Source organism: Melanotaenia boesemani, chromosome 4, assembly GCF_017639745.1.
Source record: "Melanotaenia boesemani isolate fMelBoe1 chromosome 4, fMelBoe1.pri, whole genome shotgun sequence".
NCBI classification, from domain to species: domain Eukaryota; kingdom Metazoa; phylum Chordata; class Actinopteri; order Atheriniformes; family Melanotaeniidae; genus Melanotaenia; species Melanotaenia boesemani.
The window spans coordinates 17,987,858-18,009,582 of record NC_055685.1 but is presented as its reverse complement, the minus strand read 5'-3'; the positions used below and the strand labels follow the sequence as shown (position 1 = coordinate 18,009,582).

Below are 21,725 nucleotides of genomic sequence, written 5' to 3'. Positions count from 1 at the left end.
TATTAGTTATTCTGCATGTTTAGTTTTGGCCCCTAGTAATTTTCCTTCTGTATTTCACTGGTTTGTGTTTCTTTCTCTTTGCAGAACTTTTGTCTTTGTTCCACCTAACAACTATAATCAACTCATATCCCCTTTATTGCTGTTTTTGTCTCTTTGCAGTCGTTCCGATTAATTTAAATGGTCACATTGTTTCTGTTTACTTTTTTTCTAAATATCTCAATATCTCTGTGTAATTGGCTCTCATCATTGTGTGACAATATGTCTGCTTATCTATCTATCTATCTATCTATCTATCTATCTATCTATCTATCTATCTATCTATCTATCTATCTATCTATCTATCTATCTATCTATCTATCTATCTATCTATCTGTCTGTGAATACTTATATATATATATGTATATATATTTGTTATATTGACTTTAAGAAATTTTAACCATAACTTAATACAGTCTGGTTAATTTGATGATCAAATATGTTAACTCTACAAATTATGACACACCCAGAAGTTCTCACGAGCTATTTTACATTCCATCTGGACAATTGTATTGCATATGGTAAATGGTATTGAAAGAATTCACTAAGTGGAATTTTTGTAATGTGTCTTCACCCTTTAATTGCTCCCAGTTACTAAATCATTTCCAACTATGTTGAAAGAGATGATATCTTCACAATGGCAAAGTCATTAATCATGAAATAAGAGGGAGCATCCATTGGGGGAGGCATTTGCCATAACAATAGCATTCCAGTAACATTCCTCAAATAGCATTCTGGGTATATGGGAAACATGCCTTTGTAAGTGGATTGTACCAGTTAAAGATGAGCTCAGGAAATGGATTAATTTAGGTGAACCAGATCAATATTGGGCTACAATTTCCAACCAGAGTGGTGGTGGACTATTGCCTGTAAAAACTTCTGGTCAGTGCTGACCCAGGAGCTTTTCAGATAACTATTTCATATAGACAAGATAATATATGGTAAAAAAAAAAAAACCCATCAACTTATTAAAAAAATGTTGATTAAATTTCTTGTCATTTGATCTCTTTATAATTTTGTGCAATAACATTTTGTGTATAACATTTCAACAAAACATTTTAAAATATACCAGCTGAAGACAAACATGACTAAAAAGTATACCAATGAACAGGTCAATGAGTACACTAATCATGTTTGCCTTTTGGCGCGCATAGTGGCCAGTGTAGTTCAGACGTGCAAGGATTTTTTGGGACCTTCGAGGGGCGTCCTTTTTGTCTCCCTTCCTTCAGCTATCTGAAGCCCCTTTTGTATTCACATAGAGACACACATATGTCTCCTACTTCATGTCTAAATCACCAACTCACTCCATCATTTATTATTTTTTAAGGAGACGGGACGCAATCCAATCTTTGAACTACATGTCCCATGGTTAAAGCCCTACGGTTTTCCCTGCACGCCGCCGCCTGCCCAGTTTGTCCTCTAAACTATTTTTAAGTACTCGCAATACCAATAACATAACATCCGGTACAAACTTTCAAAACAAACTTTTATTTTGAAGTGCCGGTTCAAAGGGAAGTTGAAGTGCTAAAAATTTCAAAGAGATAAGCTAGTTAAACCGTTAAAACGACTGAAGAAATTACTTAGAATGTTTCTCGATTAATAAACATTTTAAACTGCTAATGTAATCCGGTTTCAGCAAGCATGTGCTCTATTTTGATGGCAGAACTTTGACACTTCCGGTATCTCTGCCGCTGTAAGTTTTAGCTTCACGTAGCCATGATCCAAAGGAGGTTGAGTTTAGGGAAAGACATAACCACCCTGTCAATCACAATTAAGGAACCATGGGAGTAAACTGCTAGGGAAGCTCTGCGAAACCACTGTGTTTACGCTCAAGATTATTTTAATTTACGCACTGATGACCATTATGCACCGATATATTAAGGGACATTTGTACCCGACCTCGCCAACTGGAAATCGATTCACTTTGACGGGAATTAGCATGGGACGTTACATTTAACAACAAAAAAACTTAGCGACTTTCAGTTGCCTATTCTTAACCCCTTCTTCGCTCCAGTTTAAACAAAACACGTAAGTTACAGTTTATATTTGTAGAAAAGACGGTTCAGTGGCTTACACTCACTCCAAGCGTGGCTTTTACTGGTTGATTTGAATACAACTAGTGGAAATCTGTTCTGCTCATTTCTCAGAGCTGGTTTGTCGGTGAGTTTCGAAGGAGTGACTGTATGTTGCTCTCGCAAACACCAAAATATTAGATTTCAGCTTCTCAGATTTCAACCTCACTCTCATAACCTCGTGTTGACTGGTATTATTATTAATAATTTTTTAGGTACACGAAGACGCTCCTAAACAATCGAAGCTAAAAGGCAAACGCCGCTCGGACTCCAGGGACTGCCAGCCAGGAGCAGAGATGAGTGGGGGAGAGGTGGTGTGCGCGGGGTGGCTGAGAAAGTCTCCTCCTGAAAAAAAGTTGAGACGTTACGTAAGTGCACTTTATGTCCTGTTTGTGACGTTGTGACAAATTAACCTGTTGGACCAAACGCACCAGCTTTTTTTCCTGGAGATCCTGGGAAAAATGACAGACATGTTTCGTAGGCCCCATCTTGTAGGCGTTTTCAACAGTTGACTATGCCGTAAAGATTTTCTTTCTCTTTTATAATGAACCTGAAACTCGGTGTGACCTGTGTTCAGTTTGTCTTGTATAAGAACAACTTGTGAATGAGAGACAGTGTAGGAGGATCCTGATTTGCTCAAGGACACGTAGGTGAGGCAGATTCTATTGTTTTCATGGGTGCACGGCTAAAATTGCAGTATGTCTTAAAAATTATATTTATAATGTGACTCAAAAACAAAAAGAGTACAAGAATTGCATAAAAATATATTAGAAGGACTTAAATAAATCTTGGTGGAAGTAAGCCATTGTAGATGGATGATTTGGTTGGGGAAGTGGGCTGCACAGAGATAAAATATTACCTTTTGCTCTGAAGTATATTGACTAAAGTGTGTGCAAACCATGTTTACATGCAATAAAATATGGCCAAAACACAATGAACAGAAAAGCAGGTGAGCCTGTAACTGGTCATCTAAAGTATGTTTGGAGGCAGAAATGAAATGTTCACTAGTTGACACATTGAAACCAATGTATCAGCCAGTTTAGGCTGAAGTGACTGATCTAAAGTGATTATAGTTATATTGCTTAGGATGTTTTTAGGATTTGTACCAGGGATGGAAGATACTAACATTTTTCCTTTTGATACGATACTATTAGTTTATGGTACTTTTTAATCAATACTGTTACTTTTAACCCCTTATATTAAAATCAGCAATCTATATGTGTCAATCTGTATGTCATCAGGGCTTGTTACTAGAATAAGACTTAACTGTTCTAGCCTTCATCACGGCTCCAGAGTGCACCCAGTTAAACTATTGTTATACATGAGAAGCTATTACTGTTATACATGCATCATCAGTCTGTTAACTCATTAATACCAGTTTTTAATTAAAACCAGACTTCTAAAACATGAAGGTCTTCCAGAAAACCTTTTATTTCTCCACCTCTAATGAAACGGGAAGCATTTAATCATTAAAAATTTGAGAGGTCACACCCTCAGCTTTCATTGTAAAATACTGGCTTTGCCCAAATGTTGAAAAAAGGAAGAGAAAAAAAATGAAATGTTAATCTTAAAAAATGTTGATGCAATGTATGTGCCACTTCATGCTTGAAAGGTAAAATTCCATATGTCACTCAAGCTCATAAAGGGTTAAACTGACAGAATTAAGTCAATTTTCTGTAAATAGAAAGAGCAGTGTTGTGTGCACAGTATTTACCATGCATGTGAGACAAGACAGGAGTGATGTGGGATAATAGTCTTTGCAGAGTCTCAGTTTTCTCATGTCAACATGACAGTTGATTAGTGTGAAAACATAATGACAACAGATTAAATGAGCAAAAAAATATCAGTTTTCTGCATGTTTAAGATCTTTGAACAGCCATTGTTTTCCTTTTGAGGATTTTTTTGTAATAGCGTAGTTATTGACTGGTGAAAGACATGTTTACTTCCCTTGTGGACACCTTCTATATGCAGCAAGAAGCTGCAGCATTAAAAAAAATTCATTCTTCTGGAGTTTTCTTATAGCCCCTTGTTTTGTCTTAAAGATTAACAAACTATTTGCATGGTATCAAATAAAAGAGATGTATGGTTGTTTTATGTTCCAGCCAAGATCAGAACTTTTAGCTGCAGAACATAGTTTGCTCTTGTTTATTTGGCTCAGACATGGTGAAAAAAAATCTGTCAATGATGCAGCTAATTATCAAGATTAAACCAAGGAGGAAAGTTTTGCCACTGTTATTTGTTTATTTGATAACTTGATCTGCTAGACAGCAAAACAGCTCATCATACATCAGATTAACCCACCACTGCTATACATTGACTGGCTGTTAATGTGACTGTTTGTGCTGTGTTGAAAGTGATAGTATATGTTATAATTATCGACCTGGTCAGATTGCCTTATCACAGTGTTATAGAAAAACACTAGGAGGTAACACCCACATAACATCAACACGTTCATTTGCCACCAGATTAATGACAGATTATTGAGAAGCAGTACATGTCTCAAAGGGGCTTTAGTTGCGTTATGTCATAATGGCATTTGAGTTGTTAAAGTATAAGATGCTTACTATGCTTGTTGCACAATGCAGGCTGTGAGAAGGTGTAAAACCTAAACAAGTAAGACACTGCTAAGATGGATATCTGTATTCTTCGTCAGCAGTGTGGAAAGAGTGATTGAAATGAAACATGGGTGGGTATTTTTTTCTGTAAAACAGTTTTGTATTTCATAAAATCTACAGTATATACTATCCAGCCTTAGTTATGGAGAAATTAGTTATGCTTTTAGAATTGCTTCCATATTTCTTGGCTGTTAATGTATCATTGCAAGATGGGTTGAATTTATGACCAAAAATGCTTCTGTAACGCTTTTTCCAGCCAGTTTGTCATAACTTTGTTTTGGGGCTTTCCATGTCATTGACTCTGCATTTTCCATCTGGTTTCCTCTTTCCTCTTCTTACCTTTTGAATCAGTAAATTTCTGTGGCGGAATACTGGTAAAACCCTCTTCAGAAGAACAAGTTGAAGACCGGTGTCTTCAGGTCACCTGTAATGTATTATCATAGGGAACTTGGACACATTCCGAGATGGGCGTTGTAATGTTTTCAGTGTCACTATGTTAAGATACTATGCAGGTGGTAATGTGTTGAGTAACTGCGTTAATATCCATTTATGATTATTGACCTTTTTTTTTTTTTTAGATTAAAGAAAACCTGCTGATGCTGTTCATGTTATCGAAATATTTTTGTGAATCACAGTTTTTAATTGTGTTATTTGAAGCGGTTGCTTTAATATGTCTATGTCATCTACGTACAGCCATTTGCTATTGAATCACATGCTTCCATTTTATAACTTTTTTTTTTTTAATCTATTACATAAAAGCATGCAACAAAGCTGGTGAATATGCAAAATTAAGAATGCGATATTGCCTGGTGATGTTCTAATTTTCTCACATGTTCTTCCATTGCACATAGCTACTTAGACTAGTGTAAACCCTGTTGATTGGCATGGACTCACTGGAAACAGATAAAGAATTTTGAAGTTTGTCCAGCCCTTAAAAGGGCCTAAGTGCTTGAAAACAAGGCAACAGGGTCGAGCGGATAAAGGAAAAAACTGAACCCCAAAGGTCCTCTTCTGATGGCAGTAAAAGGGAGACTCCATACTCCATGAGGCCTCTCCACAGGGATAAAATGCATTTACAGTGCATACCACAGTGTCCGATAACCAATCCTTCTGTCTCTGGCTGATTAAACAGTTGTCATTTAGAGACAATTGAAGAGAAATCTGGGCACAACAAATGTGACAGCGTGGTCAAATGAAAACAAAGGCATAGCTCATCGATTAAGTAGAGGATTCATTAAATCTGCTTAGCAAGTGGAACAGAGAACAAACACTCACTTTCTGTTGAAACCCCCCTCCCCCTCCCTACGTGCTTTAGGAAACAAACAAACAAGCAACCCAAATGGGTTATAACAGAGGGTTGCTTGTGCAGCATTAGCCTCTCAGGCTAACAAAGTAAATTTGCTGAACCATCTCCTCACCATTGCAGCAACACCACATTCTGTTTGAAGAATACTCCTGTGTGATCTGCCACAGCTTGAAAATGGATTGCATATGCCATTAATTATTTAATAGCCATTACAAACAAATGACCATTAAATATTGATATCTGTACTGCTAAAGTAGTCTTTCTTATTAACCCACTTCTGCTCTTGACAGACTACTGTCATTGTGCTGTACACAGGTGTATCAGTTTCATTGTAGCCAACAGTGTTTGAAAAGTTGGACTAAAAGAAAACAACGGAATTAGTCAAAAATTAAATTAGCCGATTCCCTGATATTTACATTTTACAAAATGATATTTTCTTATCAGGGTTGTTTTAGATTTGACATACCCACCCATTTTTTTAAAGAAAGAAAATCTAAATGTACTAAAGTGTTGTTTTGGTTTTTGTTTCAAAACGCAGCTTAAATAAACATGATTGTGGTTGTTTCCATTTTAGTCAGGACATTTATAGTGTTGAGTCTGAGATCATGTTGCTTCACAAAGGGAAAAACCAAACACGCACTTAGAGAAAAGCAATGTGAGAAGTTACAGTGTGGAGCGTTTGCATGGTGCCTGTTAAGTTTGTGGTTGCAACACTAGTAGAAGTAAAAGTACATAAAAATGTTGATTGAATATTAGATCCTGCTCTTCACATGGTTTACTTTTGTCATGCATGAGTGCATTTGTTCAGTCTAAATTTTTAGTTTGCAGAACGAACATTGGAGATTTAAGTCACTGTTTGTGGACCATACTGAACTTAGAGGATCTATCATTGATGTTTCATTCTTTCTTTCTGGAGAATAAACTTTTTTTTTTTTTTTTTTTTTTTAAAGCACAGTTGATCTTTTTTAAGTGAAAACCGTTGAACTTCTGGTCAATTTATTAATTAGATCACCGATCATCAACTCTGGACCAACAGCCGCTGTCCTGCAGGTTTTCAGTGTTTCCCTGCTGCAACACACCTGGTTCAAATGAAATGGATTTCTGACAGCTTGTTGTGGAGGTCTGCACCAGCCTTTTGACCCATTATTTGAGTCAGGTGTCCTGCAGTATGCACGTATGGAAAACACTTGCTGAAGAGGTTTGAAGTTTGTGATCCTGGAACTAGATGCCCAACTTTGGTCTTCAAGGGCCACGTTCCTGCATGTTTTCGATGTTTCCCTGCTCCATCACACCTGACTGAAATTAACAAGTCATTGTGCAGAATGTCATAGGCTGTTGGATCAATTTTAATTTGAGTCAGTTGTGTCAGAGCAGGGAAATACTGAAAGCCTGCATGGCAGCGGCCCTCGAGGACTGACTTTGGACACCCCTACAGACTTCTCAGTTGATTATGGCATTGTGTGCATAAGCGAAATACAGTAGGCTTGTAAGCTGCTAGTGTTTTGCAGCTATTTCAAGTCAAGTCAAACATTTCTCTTACCTTTAACTCGGTTTCTCACAGCACAGTCAGTCTTTTTACAAGCATACCTTTAAGCAATGAAATGTCTTTGGCAAACAACTGTTTAGTATGAATAATATGGAACAAAATCTAAATGTGATTTTTTATGTCCATTATTGCAATTTAGTTTGCAATTTAATCGTTTAAATTCCATTCAGTGTTCATGGATAAATATTGGTGCTGGGCAACAGTTTAAAATTTTTAATTGCAGAAAATCATGCAGTTTCAATTAATCACAAATTTTATGCCCAAAAGTTAGTGATAAATTCTAAAGCACACTTTTCTTTTAGAAGTTTTGCTCTATTTAGAAATATTCAGTAACCTTTGGTTTAAAGAAACTAAACAAACAGTTTTTAAAAGACAGTATTCTCTTACACAGCAACAGTTAAAATATTTGTCTTGTAAATCTAATTTTGAATGTTAAGGTAATAAAATCAAATGTATATGACATAGAAGGATGAAAATTTTGGAATGTATAACTTAAAGGTAACTAGGGGTGTCATGATTATTTACTTTCACAATTAATTACAGTATAAAGCACCACGACTGATTAATCGTAAAGAGTCCTCAATATTGTCACTTTTTTACAAAAGATCATGTCTGAACCTGTTATGGTAGATCAGCTCAAGTTTTGCACAGAACAAAACAAAGTTATTTGATATATCAAATGGGTCATCCTGCGGACATCCTCTAAAAGTTAATGTGAGTTAATGTGAGAGAGAAAAATTAAAATGAAGCACACTTGTTTGTGTTTTGTTAATTGCAACATCTTAAATGATAATTTAGACTTAAAAATTATTCATTATTAAGCCTTACTGTTTAAGTTATATATATATATATATATATATATATATATATATATATATATATATATATATATATATATATATATATATAGATACACACAGAGGTTTACAATGCAAACCTTTAGTAGATCAGGCCCATAGTGTTGCTCATAGGTGGCACTCTGTGCAGCAAAGACATAAATATCATACTATTATGTGCTTCTTTACAATCAGTTTGTTACCGTCTTGGAGTACTGACATTGTTGATTTGACCCAGAAGGTCAAGGCTAACATGGAGCTTTTTGTAAACAGATGACTCTTTTTCCTGGTGCAGCTGTTTACTGTCCTATGTGCCAAGTCCACAAAGCAGTTCATGGAATGATTTTTAAGAAGCGCTTCTCATGCAGACGTGGTTTTCCTGTTAATACTTGGATGCTCATTTTGAGTTGTGTTTCTGCTAAGATCTGATTCACTTCAGATGTTCAGTTAAAAGTGGGGTTATAACAAAATGCAGATGAAATTACAACTCAGAAGCGTACTGCAAAGCTTTGTTATTTTAGTATTGCTGATCAGGACAAATCTCACTTACAATGTCACAGACACTGATCTGAGTATTTTTTTTTTCCCGTGATTACATAAAAAGTTTCATACATGGTTTACATTATTTTATGTTTCAACTTGCCAGCCTATGACACCAGGCAATAAAAATAGTTTTAGTCATAAGACTCCTTTCTATTTCCAGAGTCTAGTTGTAGTCTGGTGAGAACATAGAACAGGGCCAGTATGAGAACACAGATGGCCAAAGATGGTTAACATTAGCCAGACAAAAAGGCTGTGAAGGCTTTGTTGTGTATGTCATTTAAAGAAGTAAAGTATATAAAATAGTCGGGTCAGATTTGTATTGTGCATTCCATGAATTCATTCATTGCAAGGGATACCTCTTCTAGACTAATATTTCAGAACTACGAATAGGCATGAACCGGTGGGAATACACCAGTGCTAATCAATAGCTATCATTGTGAAGAAAGAGCAATCATGACAAAAAATAAATAAAAATAGATGAGTGCTGTTTGGTGCACAATTATGGAGCCTTCAGTGAGAGGAGCTCTGTCGTCTTTCTCCTCCTTTCCGTTCCCAGTGCTTCTTGGCAGGTTTAGACAACAGGAATGTGAGGCTGCTCTGTCCTCCTCTTTGCTGGGCTGCTGGGGTGTGAGTGCCTGGTCTCTGGCTGCTGCTGGCTGTTTAGCTTAGGTTGGGATGGGCTGAACTTCGCTGCTTTGCACTACTCTGCAGTGCAATGCACTGGCGATTGTTGTTTCTCCAACACCAAGAGAGAAGAGAAGCCGCTCCCTGGCGCCCCAGTAAGGCATGGCCGCCCCTTCCTGTGTGAGCCACTGATGGCTACCAGATGGCGGGTGCAGAGAGGAGGGGTCCTATAAGCTCTTCTTTTACTCACTTTATTCTTTCTGCCGTTTATATTGTTTATATTATAAAGCAAATATGCTGTACTTGTCTATTTAAAAAAACAAAACAGAAAACCCTTATCTGTATCTCTTCTTTCAAAAGATTGTTGAATCTCTGAATAAATAAATGATAATTTGGAAAAAAAAAACGAGGGTAATAATGAACCTGATTCGGTCTGTATACGCTGCTGTGCATTTCCAAGTGATAATTTATAACCTTGAAAGCTTTTAATTCTTGCATTTTTTCTTTAGATGTCCCCAGGTAACATTTAAAACTAAGTTTTACAGTTCCTTTCGATTAATTCTCCCCTGAAGTTGCTATGCAGCTTTTGAATAGGAGATGCGGTGTACATGTGATCATCAGCAAACATGAGAACAAAGTTGGCCAACTAGTTTTTACCCCCACTGTAAAAGTCTTCACCTACAGGACTCTGTATAAGCTCTACATGGCAATAGTTAAATATTTGTTTAACTCCCAGAATGTATTTATAATCTTAAATGTCTATACAGCAGCGTCACAAAACAAGCTTTCATAGCTTTGTCATGAAGTTAATCTTTAAATGTTAGAAAATTTTGGCAAAATTTTCTTTTTTTCTCTCTTCAGTTGAATAGAAGTAAAATTGAGACTGTCCCCTCAAGAAGAGATACTAGGCTAGTTGAATACATAACTGGACATGGATTGTCTGTGTGCATCTTCACGGTTGTTTTTAAAAATACCTTTCCCAGGGAGCTTATGTAGTATTCCTTTACTTAACTTGAGCCCTTGGATGAGTTAAGTTACTGGAAAGGTTGGGCGATTTGGGTGACAAGGTTTGAGGGTGGCTTTTGAAGGTAGAAATGTATGCACCGGTATCTGTTCACATTTAATGGTTCACCTGTCATTTCCCACACACACATACACAGCTGGCACTCTAGTTATGTGGTGCTGTGTGATCTGACCCTATCTGCTGTGTCCATAGCCCCTTAATATAGCCCACTGCTGTCATGGTACTTTTTGCCCCTCTTCACCTGCTCTATGCTGTGAGTGTCGATATGTGCGTATGTTTCTTTAGATAGGGGGTTGTTGGGATGCCAGCCTTACGACTAGATGCGAAATATTGTTACTGACCTGTGTAATTTCCCAAGTTACTGCAACTCAGACAGGCCCTCAACAAAACGAATGTTATCTTTGTTTCACAGTCGTTAATATGTCTTTTAATTTGGTTTTCAAACATCTTAATTTTTGTTTCCTTGTGCATCTAAGAGTTGGAATCGAAATAAAATAAGTATAGCCCACTGTCTATATCAGTCATTTATTCTCCATTAGTCCTGTTTTGGCCATTGTCCCTGATTGCATTAGACCTACTATGGTTCTAACGGATATCTTTGTCCTGGCCTCAAGCCAGAGGACATGTACAGACACACACACAAACACACACACACACAGAGACCACACCAGTCTCTGTTCACTGAGAGGATTCGTTTTTAGACTGATTGAAAGACGAGAGCCTGGAGGATCTACTACTCTTGTTCACCTACTTTCTTGGCATTTTTCTGAGCTTTCTCTGGCACTCTGATTCTCCTCTTGACTCATTGTGTTGGTGTGTCCTCGAGAACTGTCTGTCACAGCTCTGAACATATGGCTTTCTGATAACCCTTTAGGGTTAGAAACTGAAGGTTGGTAAATTTTCTTTACTTGAGAATAAATAACCTGGTGTTGTGTATTTCTGGATCAGGATACAGACAACTAGTATATTTGGTAAGCATAAAAGTTGAACGAGAGCAAGCAGTCACGTTAAAATCTAACTAAAAAGTAGCAGAAAACTTGGTACAGAGTTATTATGCAAGTTTAAGAGAGTGTTGCCTTATTATTCAAGTTTCCTCAACATCTGCATGTATATGATCATTTGCTGATTATATTATAAAGTTCTGTATACCATTGAAATAGGAAAAGCCTTTTGTAAGTCAAATGTTTTAAGACATTTTAAATGTGCAACTTTTTCTTAGTGCGTGTTCATGGAAAAAAAATGACAAATTTGTCATGCTTTTTAAAATTTTATTAAATTCAGATAGGTGGTCTCTAAAGGAAAATGATTTCAGTACAAATAAATAAGACATTGGATGCCACAGTTAATGTAGTGCGACTGAGTTTTCTTCTCATCTGTTATATGCACATTTGGTTTGACTGCACTGTTGGCGTTCAGGCTGGTGGAGATTGAAAGGAGAATTGTTTAAGCCTCTCTTGTCAGCGGTCAAGGAACAGCGTGATTATGTGAACCAAGTCCGCTATGCCGAAGGAATGTGTTGAATTCTACGGATGCAGCTTTGACAAGTGCATGTGACTCGGCACAAGAGCTCAGATTGGCTGTGTTTGGAGAAGCAAAGGCAGATAGGATGAAAATATGAGCAGAGAGGCAGCAGGTAGTCACAAGAAGGAATGCAATGTGTAAAAATGTCAAGGTTGTGGCAGAGCGAAGCTGAATCATTTAGCTCTTTTTCAAAAACATGAATCTGAAAGAGAAGACGTGGCAATGTGATGAACTTGTTTTGGGGATTTACATATCCTGAAGTCAGATGAGCTTTTCTTTATCTCTAGAACAGCTTTGGCTCCCATGGCTGTGAGTAGGTTGCCATCTGCACTTACAAACCCTCCTCAGAGTATGCAGATTGAATAGAGCACTGTATGAAAATGGGTAATTAAGAACATTGAGTCTGGGAATCATTTTCAGCACCAGTTCCCATTAGTTATACAAAGAGGGAATCATAATTGTGTTGCAGATGTATTTGAGATAGACTCTATCATAAGCACTACTAAATCAGATCCTTGTTGCCATCAGCATCTAATTTCAGTTAAAGAAGAAGCAATCACGTAAAATCATTTGAAGCTTATGGGCAGTCTCAAACATTCGTGTGTTGCACATTTACGTTAGAGCTCTTGTACACTAATATTCAACTTGAAGAATTAGCAGAGAAGAATGGCCTACTTTTATAACCTCATTCACAGTTTCTTGAGCAAAAAATATTGCACTTTAACACACTGCAAAGACAAGATCCAGTTGTAAACTAGGGAACACAATCAGTGCCTGCACAACAGGGCATGAAGGAAGTCATAATGAATACATTATTCACAATGGTAAAATGTAAATAAAGCAGCGTTTCAGTTTTTATGTTACCATTATTGTTTTAGTACATTAAGACATCATTTAAGTTGTCTAGACTCAAAATCACCTTTTTCATTCAAACTAACACATTAATAAATTATTTAGCATATTTTTGCTTTTATAAAGTATTAAAGCATAACAAAAAAAAAGATGCATTTATTGTCTCATTAATGTACATACATTACCTCTGTTGAATATACAGTTATCTGTTTGACCTACAGAGATTAGGCAGATTCAACAAATACAAGAGACATACTGTCACGGACCTTCCTGACAGCTGATTGTTGGCTTGGTGTATAAGGGCTCAAATTCTTACTGTGGTCAAGGAAAGTGCTCTCTGTCACAGTCATTCTTGCCCCCAACAAAACTGACAAATACTTAACCTGAGGACAGTTCACATAATGGATGCACAATCTCTATTTCTGCAAGTCCTAAATCTAATGTTGTCTACTCACTGGCATAAAGGTAATAGGTATTGATTGGTGACCTGGATTTTACCCTTGTGCCATTGTGCCTTTTTACCATGCTAAGAAGAAAAACTTTATAATAAATAATTTCCTCAACACTTGTGTAGGATCATGTGAATTGACTCCATCAGTCAAAACATTGCTTTTGTGCCTCCCAATGGGTCCATCCATTCAGCCCTCCTCCCCATACGTAGTTCAGACAATGTTTTGTGGTAATAAATGGGCTTGTATTTTTAAGTTGTGGTCAAACATGTTGGCTGTTGCTTGAGCTGAGGGAGAAAGCTGTTTGCTTTAGCAGCGGATTGACCCAAGATGTGTAATGGTTATCAGCAAGATTTAATTTTTTGATCCAACTTTTTGAGATTATCACCCAGCCCTATAAAAACAGTCATTTTAACTTGGTAAAAAGTTAGATTTGTTCATATGTAATAATTAGAAATACAGTCGATGTAATGCATCGTGAGAGGACCTTGCTAAAAAATATACCAATTTTAATTAAGATGCTGATAATTTTGTATGGAGTGACAAAATAATTAATTTAGCTGTTTAAAGGTTTTCCTTTCTATTATTGTAGATTGTGCATACTTTGTTTGCTTTATTATAGCATAACTCCAACTACAAGTACAAACACACACACACACACACACACACACACACACACTGGAGCCGACTCTCAGCTAATGGGATTATTTAAAAAAATGCTGACAGTGTTGTGAGATTGTTAACATACCAGTTTAGTTGGAAAATATCTGGCATTGTTATCTCTGCTGTTTGTAATGCGTTTGACAAATTCCACAAGTTTACTGAATGCAAATTAGTGTGGAGGACACACAAACACACATGCAACACTAACCTCTAAGGTATGTGTTCACGCCACAAAGATTTGCTTTCATCTGAAAGTGAAGTAGTATCATCTGAATGTGACAACAGTGAACAGAGGTGTGCACCAGTTTCAGGGGACTGGCTTAAAAAAGGCGGTGTGCCTTTAACTTGGCTGAGAAACAAGCCTCAACATGCCAGCAGCTCAGCTCTTACAAGACACCATACATGGATAATGCAAGCATTAAGTGTGAGCATGTTTCATTTTAAATGAATGAAAAGTAGCCCACTGAAGTATTATTTACAGCATGTGAATGTATAACACTAAATAGTTACTCTTTTTCTGTCTTACGGGTTTCATGTCAATTTGTTTAACATTATTTTACAAAGCAGTGGAAATGTATCTAAGTCTTTAATCTTTTGTACTGCCAAGCAACCAGGCAACACAGTTTTTTGCAGCACCACTAGCCACACAGAAGTATTATCTCAGTCCATTTCCTTATCCTATGTTCGACATCTCAAGCCATTTCCTCCTGCACAGACTCTTGCAAGAGAGCTGCTAATTAGATCATGTCTAAGGCAACCTCTCACTGGTATCTTAATGTGATTTACAATCATTTTCATTGGAGTGATTGGATTAGAATGCTGCTGCTCACTTCATGGATCAGGATGGGGTTAGAAGCACACTCAGTAACACAGAATTAACAAGGTGCCTGTTATCTGGCTTGTGTTTTTTGTGTGTGTTTTTTTAAATGATGTTGAATTATAATGGAAGAAAAATATACTTTTTCCGTGGCTTTGTTGGTGTGTATGAGATATGAAGTGAATTTAATATTAACATTCCTGGATCACAAGTAAGCCAAACATACATGCACCCACACATTCACCCACAGATTGATTTTAGGCCTGACTGTGGAGAAGTCATCCATCTCACTATGCAATGTTTCCCTCCTGTAGAAAGCAGACCACCATTTGTCTGCACCTCAACCCACAAGTTGCTGTTTGAAATTGCTTTTGTATACTGTGATTTGCTGTGGGTTTCATGACTTTTGAAACATAAAATTATGTACAATATGTCACTAAATGTCTGTAATCTGTTAATCTGTAATCTTCTAGAGAGATCACTTCACACTGACCTGAGCATGTCAGCAAATGAAAAGCTAAGCTGGGAATTCCGAGTGGGACGGTGCACTTTTCTGGGTTGTGGGCACAGCTTGTTGAGTAGTGGCTGATATTTTTGGTTCTGCCCGCCTATCTTGAACCAGGCTGTTGTAGGTGTTTTGTATTGTAGAGGCTGCATGCATGGGGGGTTGTGGTGGGCATTTGTTGCCAGGGGAGGTGATGTGTTATTTTCAGTCCATTGTGTCTACTTCCTGTGGGTCATGGGTTATTGGAGCTGGGTGTTGCAGACTTTAACAGAGTGAGAGGAGGGGAGGGAAGTCAGCAGGGTAGGCAGGAAAGTGGTCAGACTAACTCAACAACACTGGCTGGTCAGCAGCTTGCTTACCTTGCTAATCTTGCTCCATTTTTATCTGAGCTGAGCTTGGACTCATCAGACCCAGGTAAAGAGACATGAATCATAATTTCATAAACTGTAAAATTGTCATTCAAAATGTTTAATAGTCACAATTCTGGTTTTATGTAATTTGGAGAATATACTTGGCTTGAAACTATTAGAAATCCTTTAAAAGCTGGTGAGTGGTTGCATATGCAAAGGGAAATGGACCTCATGACTGAAGCTCTGGTGTTATATTTTACTTTGATTTTCGAAGAAACAGCATTTTAACAACAAATTTTAAGCAAATTTTGCTGGAATTGTGGCTTTGTCGCTCAATAATTTATTTGCAATAATTTTTTATTACGATTATTGAAAACCTCTAAAAAACAAACAAAAACATTCAATAAAATTCTTACTTTAAAAAGTTGGGTAATGGCTGCAGAAAGGCTAGTTTGATTTTGGATTGTTGTATTAGTAAGAGTAAACTTCCACATAGTGTATAGTGAATGTGTACTGAATGCATGCTGTAGTTTGCATCGTGTCATTTCTGACTGAATCTAAAATAACTGAAGAAACCTATTTGTTTTCTTCCCAAACAGGAAAATTATTTTGCAGCACAAAGAACAGTAATTTGAGTTACCAATGAGAAATCCATAGACCACAAGGCATTAACAAGTAGCAACATTTCTCTAAAATTAGTCAAACGTTTTGCACCAAAAGAAAAGATGTCAAATGTGGCAAATCATTTAAGTTTTTGAAGGTTAGCAGTGTAGGATTGTCTTTATTCCAATCCAGTAATTACTTTTCTACATAACATGCTTTTTTCTGTTGCAGCATAAGGTAAATGTTAATATAGAAGAGGTTCTAAAGTTAGCACCCAACAAACCCTCAAAACATAACCACAGTGACAAAAGGAGGCAAAACAGGAAACCTTTTTGCTCAGAATGTGTCGGAACAGATGACCAGGAAGATAAAAAGCGCTAACAAAGTGGAAACTTCCACATAGGGATGTTATTTTGCTTTGTGTGTGTTTTTCTCTCCTCTGTTTCATAAAGCCCCAAGTTTCCTGAAAATTTGGTATAAGGTAGCTGGTTTGCTTACGATGACAAAGCTAATGGTGAAAGTGCTGAAGAGTTTCCTATGTTATAAGTAACTACGGTTGCTTCTCTGCTCCCTCAGTCTTACACGATGTGATGCTGTGTTAATGTTTAAACCTACTCCATTAGAGTTAATGCTTTACTTTGTGAGTTCGGCTTTAAGTCTGTACCTGTCTAAAAGCCGTGTATAGAGGCTAGCTTGACTTTCATGCAGAACTTTTATCAGTTCTTCACTTCCTTTGGATATGTTCTCTTCTATTACACCTTTCCCACCTCTTCTCTTTCCTTTTTTCTTTTCCTCAGTCTGTCTATTTACACTAGTAAATGATATGGAATGATTACTTGACGAGAGTGCCTGTTCCCAGTCTGCAAGAGAGAGTTAGTTCATCAACTACAGCAATAAACCTTCACTTTTCAAAGCCAGTGAAGTAGCGACAACACTGTGGTCATGGACTACACTAACTAGCTACAAGGACAACGCCGCCTAACCTGCAAAAAGCGTTGGAGAATATAAAACTTGATCTTGATATTTGGTAAGAATCAAACTTTACTCTGTAGATGTTTTGGGACATAATTATGGAAAGATCTGTAGCTAACACACCACAGGTTGAATTGCAGAATGCTTAGCTTTAGATAGTTTGAAGAATCAGTGCATTATCTTATTAGGTCCCTCGTGAAACTCCCAAAAATTAAGTCCACCTGTTTGTCCTTCAGGCAGTCTTTCATGAGAATGTTGGTTTTTTGTGTGCACTGTTTGCAAAGATAGCAGTATGACTCCCAGGGTCTGTGTTCTTTGGACAGTTACCGTAGATTTTTCAGGCTGAGGTCAGAAGACGCCTGGCTGGGTGAGAATTCTACAGCTGCACATGAAAGCAGAGGGACTGTGGGATGGTAGGTTGAGGGAGGGAACGATATGGAACAACACAAATGGCCTTTTTTTTTTTTTTTTACCATATCTTAGGTGCATTTTATGGATCAATATGACATAAATAAGCATGCATATTAGCGTGCAGTCTGAACTGCATGTATGACACAGAAAAAAAGAGCTTTTTATGTAAATGCAGGTGATGAATTTTGGTGTGAAGAAACTCCACTGCTTTAAACTAGTTAGTTACTTCTCTTAAGAGAAGTGGGCACACATTTGTATGCTTTCTACATTGCATAACAGATGTTGGTTATCCAGTTTATTTTTGGCAACGGAGGAATGCACAAATGTTACCTTTGTAGTTCATGCCCAGCTGCATAAAATAACACCCTTCTGTTTTTTTTTTTTTTTTTTTTTTTTTTTAGTTAGTAGGGCAACTTGTTTGTGCTTGTAGCCTATGCTGGCTTGGATTGCTGTACAAACCAGCATCAACTTGATATTTCTAATTATTTGATGTAAATCTGAGGAAATTCTCAAATGAATGAGATGTTGTAGTTTACTAGAGTAGTGCCATGAAAAGTAATAAAAAAGTGGAAAAAGTTTCTACACTGTTTTTCCTGTGATGGACTGGCGACCTGTCCAGGGTGTACCCTGCCTTTCGTTTGTTAATTGCTTGGATAGACTCCAGCTTCCCCACGACCCTGAATTGGACTAAGCGGTATAGTGAGGGAGTAAGGGAGCTTCACAGCCTCAGGGTGTGAAGAGTCCTTTTGACTCTTCAGTTTCATACATGTAACTTATATACAGGCTTAATAAACAGGATGTAAATCTCAACAACCTTAAAATCAGCTCTGCTGATTAATTTATTCATGATATGTTCTGTAGCTGTAACGGGTAACTTACCCATTAAAATGTGACTTTGACATGTCTGATAATGACCAAGTAATTTAAATATCATTTGATAGCTACACTCAAAAAAGACCACTGAACAGAAAAAAGTTCAAAACAAAACAAAAACATTTTAAATGTCCTGAGGAAGACCATTTTATTCAGTGGAGTCACTCTAGATCTCAGATAATGTGTCGTTAATAAAACTTACAAAAATTATTGGATCCATTTTAAGCCATAATGCAACTCAGAAATTACTACGTTGATGGTAGATTTCGCTTGTTTAGCTGTGCACGTTCCCGTAACATTCTCGGTTTAACATCAGAGTAGGAGAAATACTCTGGATGCACCTCACTGGACCACAAGTGTTTCTATCTTCTCCTCCTTGGGAGAGTTTAAAAAAAAAAAACAACAAACTTGGATATTTTATCTGATTTTCAGCTGGTTGCTGTGTTTTCCAACATGCGCACTCTGTCCAGTGATAGAAGTTTGGCATCAGGGCTAAACTCTGCCGTAGACACAGAGAACAGCTATGACATGCTGTTACAACCAGCCGTACGGTTATAACAAAACAACGCCGAACAACCAAGAAAACCAATTATAATTATTTATTAAACCAAAACTTAAGACAAAATAATATAATCATGAAGTGTGATTGTCTGCAATATCAGTAATGTCAGGGCGTGCTTGGTTGTGTGTACAAATATAATGCAGGCAGTGTTGTATGATGTAGAACTAAACCAAACACAAACGCGAGGTGCAACGGCGCAGGTCCGGCCTGGGAGCGGAGCAAAGAAAGAAGAGACCAGGCCGATTGTAGGCGGGTCTTATATACGCCCCGCCGAATACTCCAGCTGCACCTGCACACAAACATAATTAACAAAGCCACAAAAGAAGAAGGGGTCGTAACACCACCCCCCATAAAAACGGGGGTCATGGGGAGTCATCCCCGTGAACCACCGAAACAAAACCAAAACAAAAACAAACGTGTACAAACACCCAACCAAATTTACCCTCACCATCACCTCCACCGGCACCTAAAGGGGAAGAGAAGGTGAGAAACAGGGCAACCACCACACACCAGGGAACCCACAGACCGAACCACAGGAGCCCTCGACAACGCATCAGCTCTAGCAATGTCACGCCCCGACCGAACACAGCAGGGGTCATCCGGCACCGGAACGGACGACCCGGCACGTTTTAAGAAAAGCAGACACATCTTTTTTCGCCCCCGGCCAGAAAAAATGCCTGCGGAGATGCAAATATGTTTTCCGCACACCAAAATGACCAGAGTCGTCATGAGCAACTCCGAGGACAACAGTGCGAAATATAGATGGAACCACCAGCTGAAACACAACCTCACGCGCCCGGTCGCCCCCAAATGTCCACTTCCGAAACAATAAACCATCATGCACAAAGTACCCACTCGCCACGCTTGCTATTGCCGCCCCTGGGACAGCCAGACCAAAGGCCACTGTCAAAGACGGATCAGCACGCTGTTCCCGGACCAACTCCTCGTGAGACACCTCAAGAGGAAAATCTGCCACAGACAAAGCAACGTCCTCCCTCACAGCGACCGCATCCAGCGAAGCCGCGCACATAGCACGCATATCGGCACACGCTGGAAACACCCTAGGAGGCGGAGACAACCCACCCCCCTGAACAGACGGACACAGCGCAACCACAGGGGAGGCTGTCACACGAACACCACTGTCACCAACAAGCGAACCGGCAGCGCGCAGCAAGAAGGGATCAGCAGACCAAACACGGCCGCCCGCCAGGCCATTCCCCAAAATAAAATGAATTCCATCCACGGGCAACGCGGCCCGCACGCCCACAGACACTTCCCCACGCACCAGCTCACAGTCCAAAACCACTCTATGCAACGGAGTAGGCAACGTCGTCAAGCCCATGCCACGACCCACAACATAATCACCAGTAGCCGAACGGAAAGAGAACGGGAGGACCGAACCCACGACATACGAATCATACGCACCCGTGTCTCTCAGAATCCGAATAGGAGTCTTCGCGCCACCTGTCAAGGACACGAACCCAGTCCGAATAAAAGGGGCATACGAATCCAGCGCGTCGGGGACATGCAAAGGAAATGAAGTGCACACTCCAGCAGCGGCAACAGGAGAACCACCCGGATCTGCAAACGCGGTCGGATTAACATTCTGTGCCGAGGTTTTCCCCCTAGATGACAACACAGGACAATCCCCCTTCCAGTGGCCCCTCTCACGGCAGTAGTGGCACACGTCCGCCCCGGCACGCGCGTCAGACGACACATCCCCACGACGCACGGACGCAGCTCGGCACTCACCACGCCCACTACCCGGAGAAGGCCCATCACTATACAGAAACTGGGACTTATGAGTCAAAACATAGTCATCCGCCAGCGCCGCAGCCACAGCCACCGTCTCGGCCTTTTGCTCACAGATGTACGTGGCAACCACACACGGCACCGAATCCTTCAGCTGTTCCAAGAGAATCAACTCACACAGCCGCTCAAAATCAGCCACTTTCGCAGCTGAGCACCAGCGCGTGAAATGCAACTTCAAATCCCGAGCAAACTCGAGATAACTCTGCCCACCGGCCTTTCCGCAAGACCGAAACCGCTGTCGGTATGCCTCAGGCACCAGCTCATAAGCCTGCAAAACAGCCGCCTTCACCTTAACATAATCCTGGCTATCCGACACGGACAGCACAGAAAACGCCTCCTGAGCGCGGCCCACCAGAACGCACTGCAACAACAGAGCGCGCGCCGAACTGTCCCACTTACGTGCGTCGGCCAACCGCTCGAAAATCAGGAAAAAAGAGTCCGGATCGTTCTCCTGAAACTGAGGCAAAAGGCGCAAGTTACCAAGAACATCAAAAGTGTCGGCAGCAGAGGAACCCGACAACGAGCGCACCGCAGCGTCACTGTGCCTGCTTTCCCTTATTGACTCCAGCTTCACGCGTTCAATCTCAAACTGTAAGCGCAGCAATTCCCTTTGCTGCTCAAACGTCAAACCCGGCGGTAACGAAACCGCACCCGGCGTCAGCGAAGCTGCACCCGGCAAAGAATCCGACGGAGGCTTAGCCAAAAAAACACCTTTCTCCGTCAAATTGGCAAT

General features: G+C 39.2%; 1 protein-coding gene across 9 annotated transcripts in view; it reads left to right on the top strand.

Moving 5' to 3' along the window:
• The first annotated feature begins 1,764 nt into the window (after positions 1 to 1,764).
• Positions 1,765 to 21,725, top strand: part of gab1 (GRB2-associated binding protein 1) — a 54,375-nt gene continuing 34,414 nt past the window's right edge. For 2 of the 9 annotated variants that reach the window (XR_006009973.1, XM_041982342.1), the window contains exons 1-2: positions 1,765 to 2,196; positions 2,324 to 2,476. Coding sequence is in view for 7 of the 9 variants with exons in the window: in XM_041982342.1 (XP_041838276.1) it covers positions 2,405 to 2,476 (72 nt within the window). In the remaining 2 variants the exon portion in view is untranslated. Of the gene's footprint in view, positions 2,197 to 2,323; positions 2,477 to 2,739; positions 2,759 to 21,725 lie in introns of those variants that run through there. The other 7 variants (XM_041982338.1, XM_041982334.1, XM_041982339.1 and 4 more) reach the window with 5 other exon arrangements.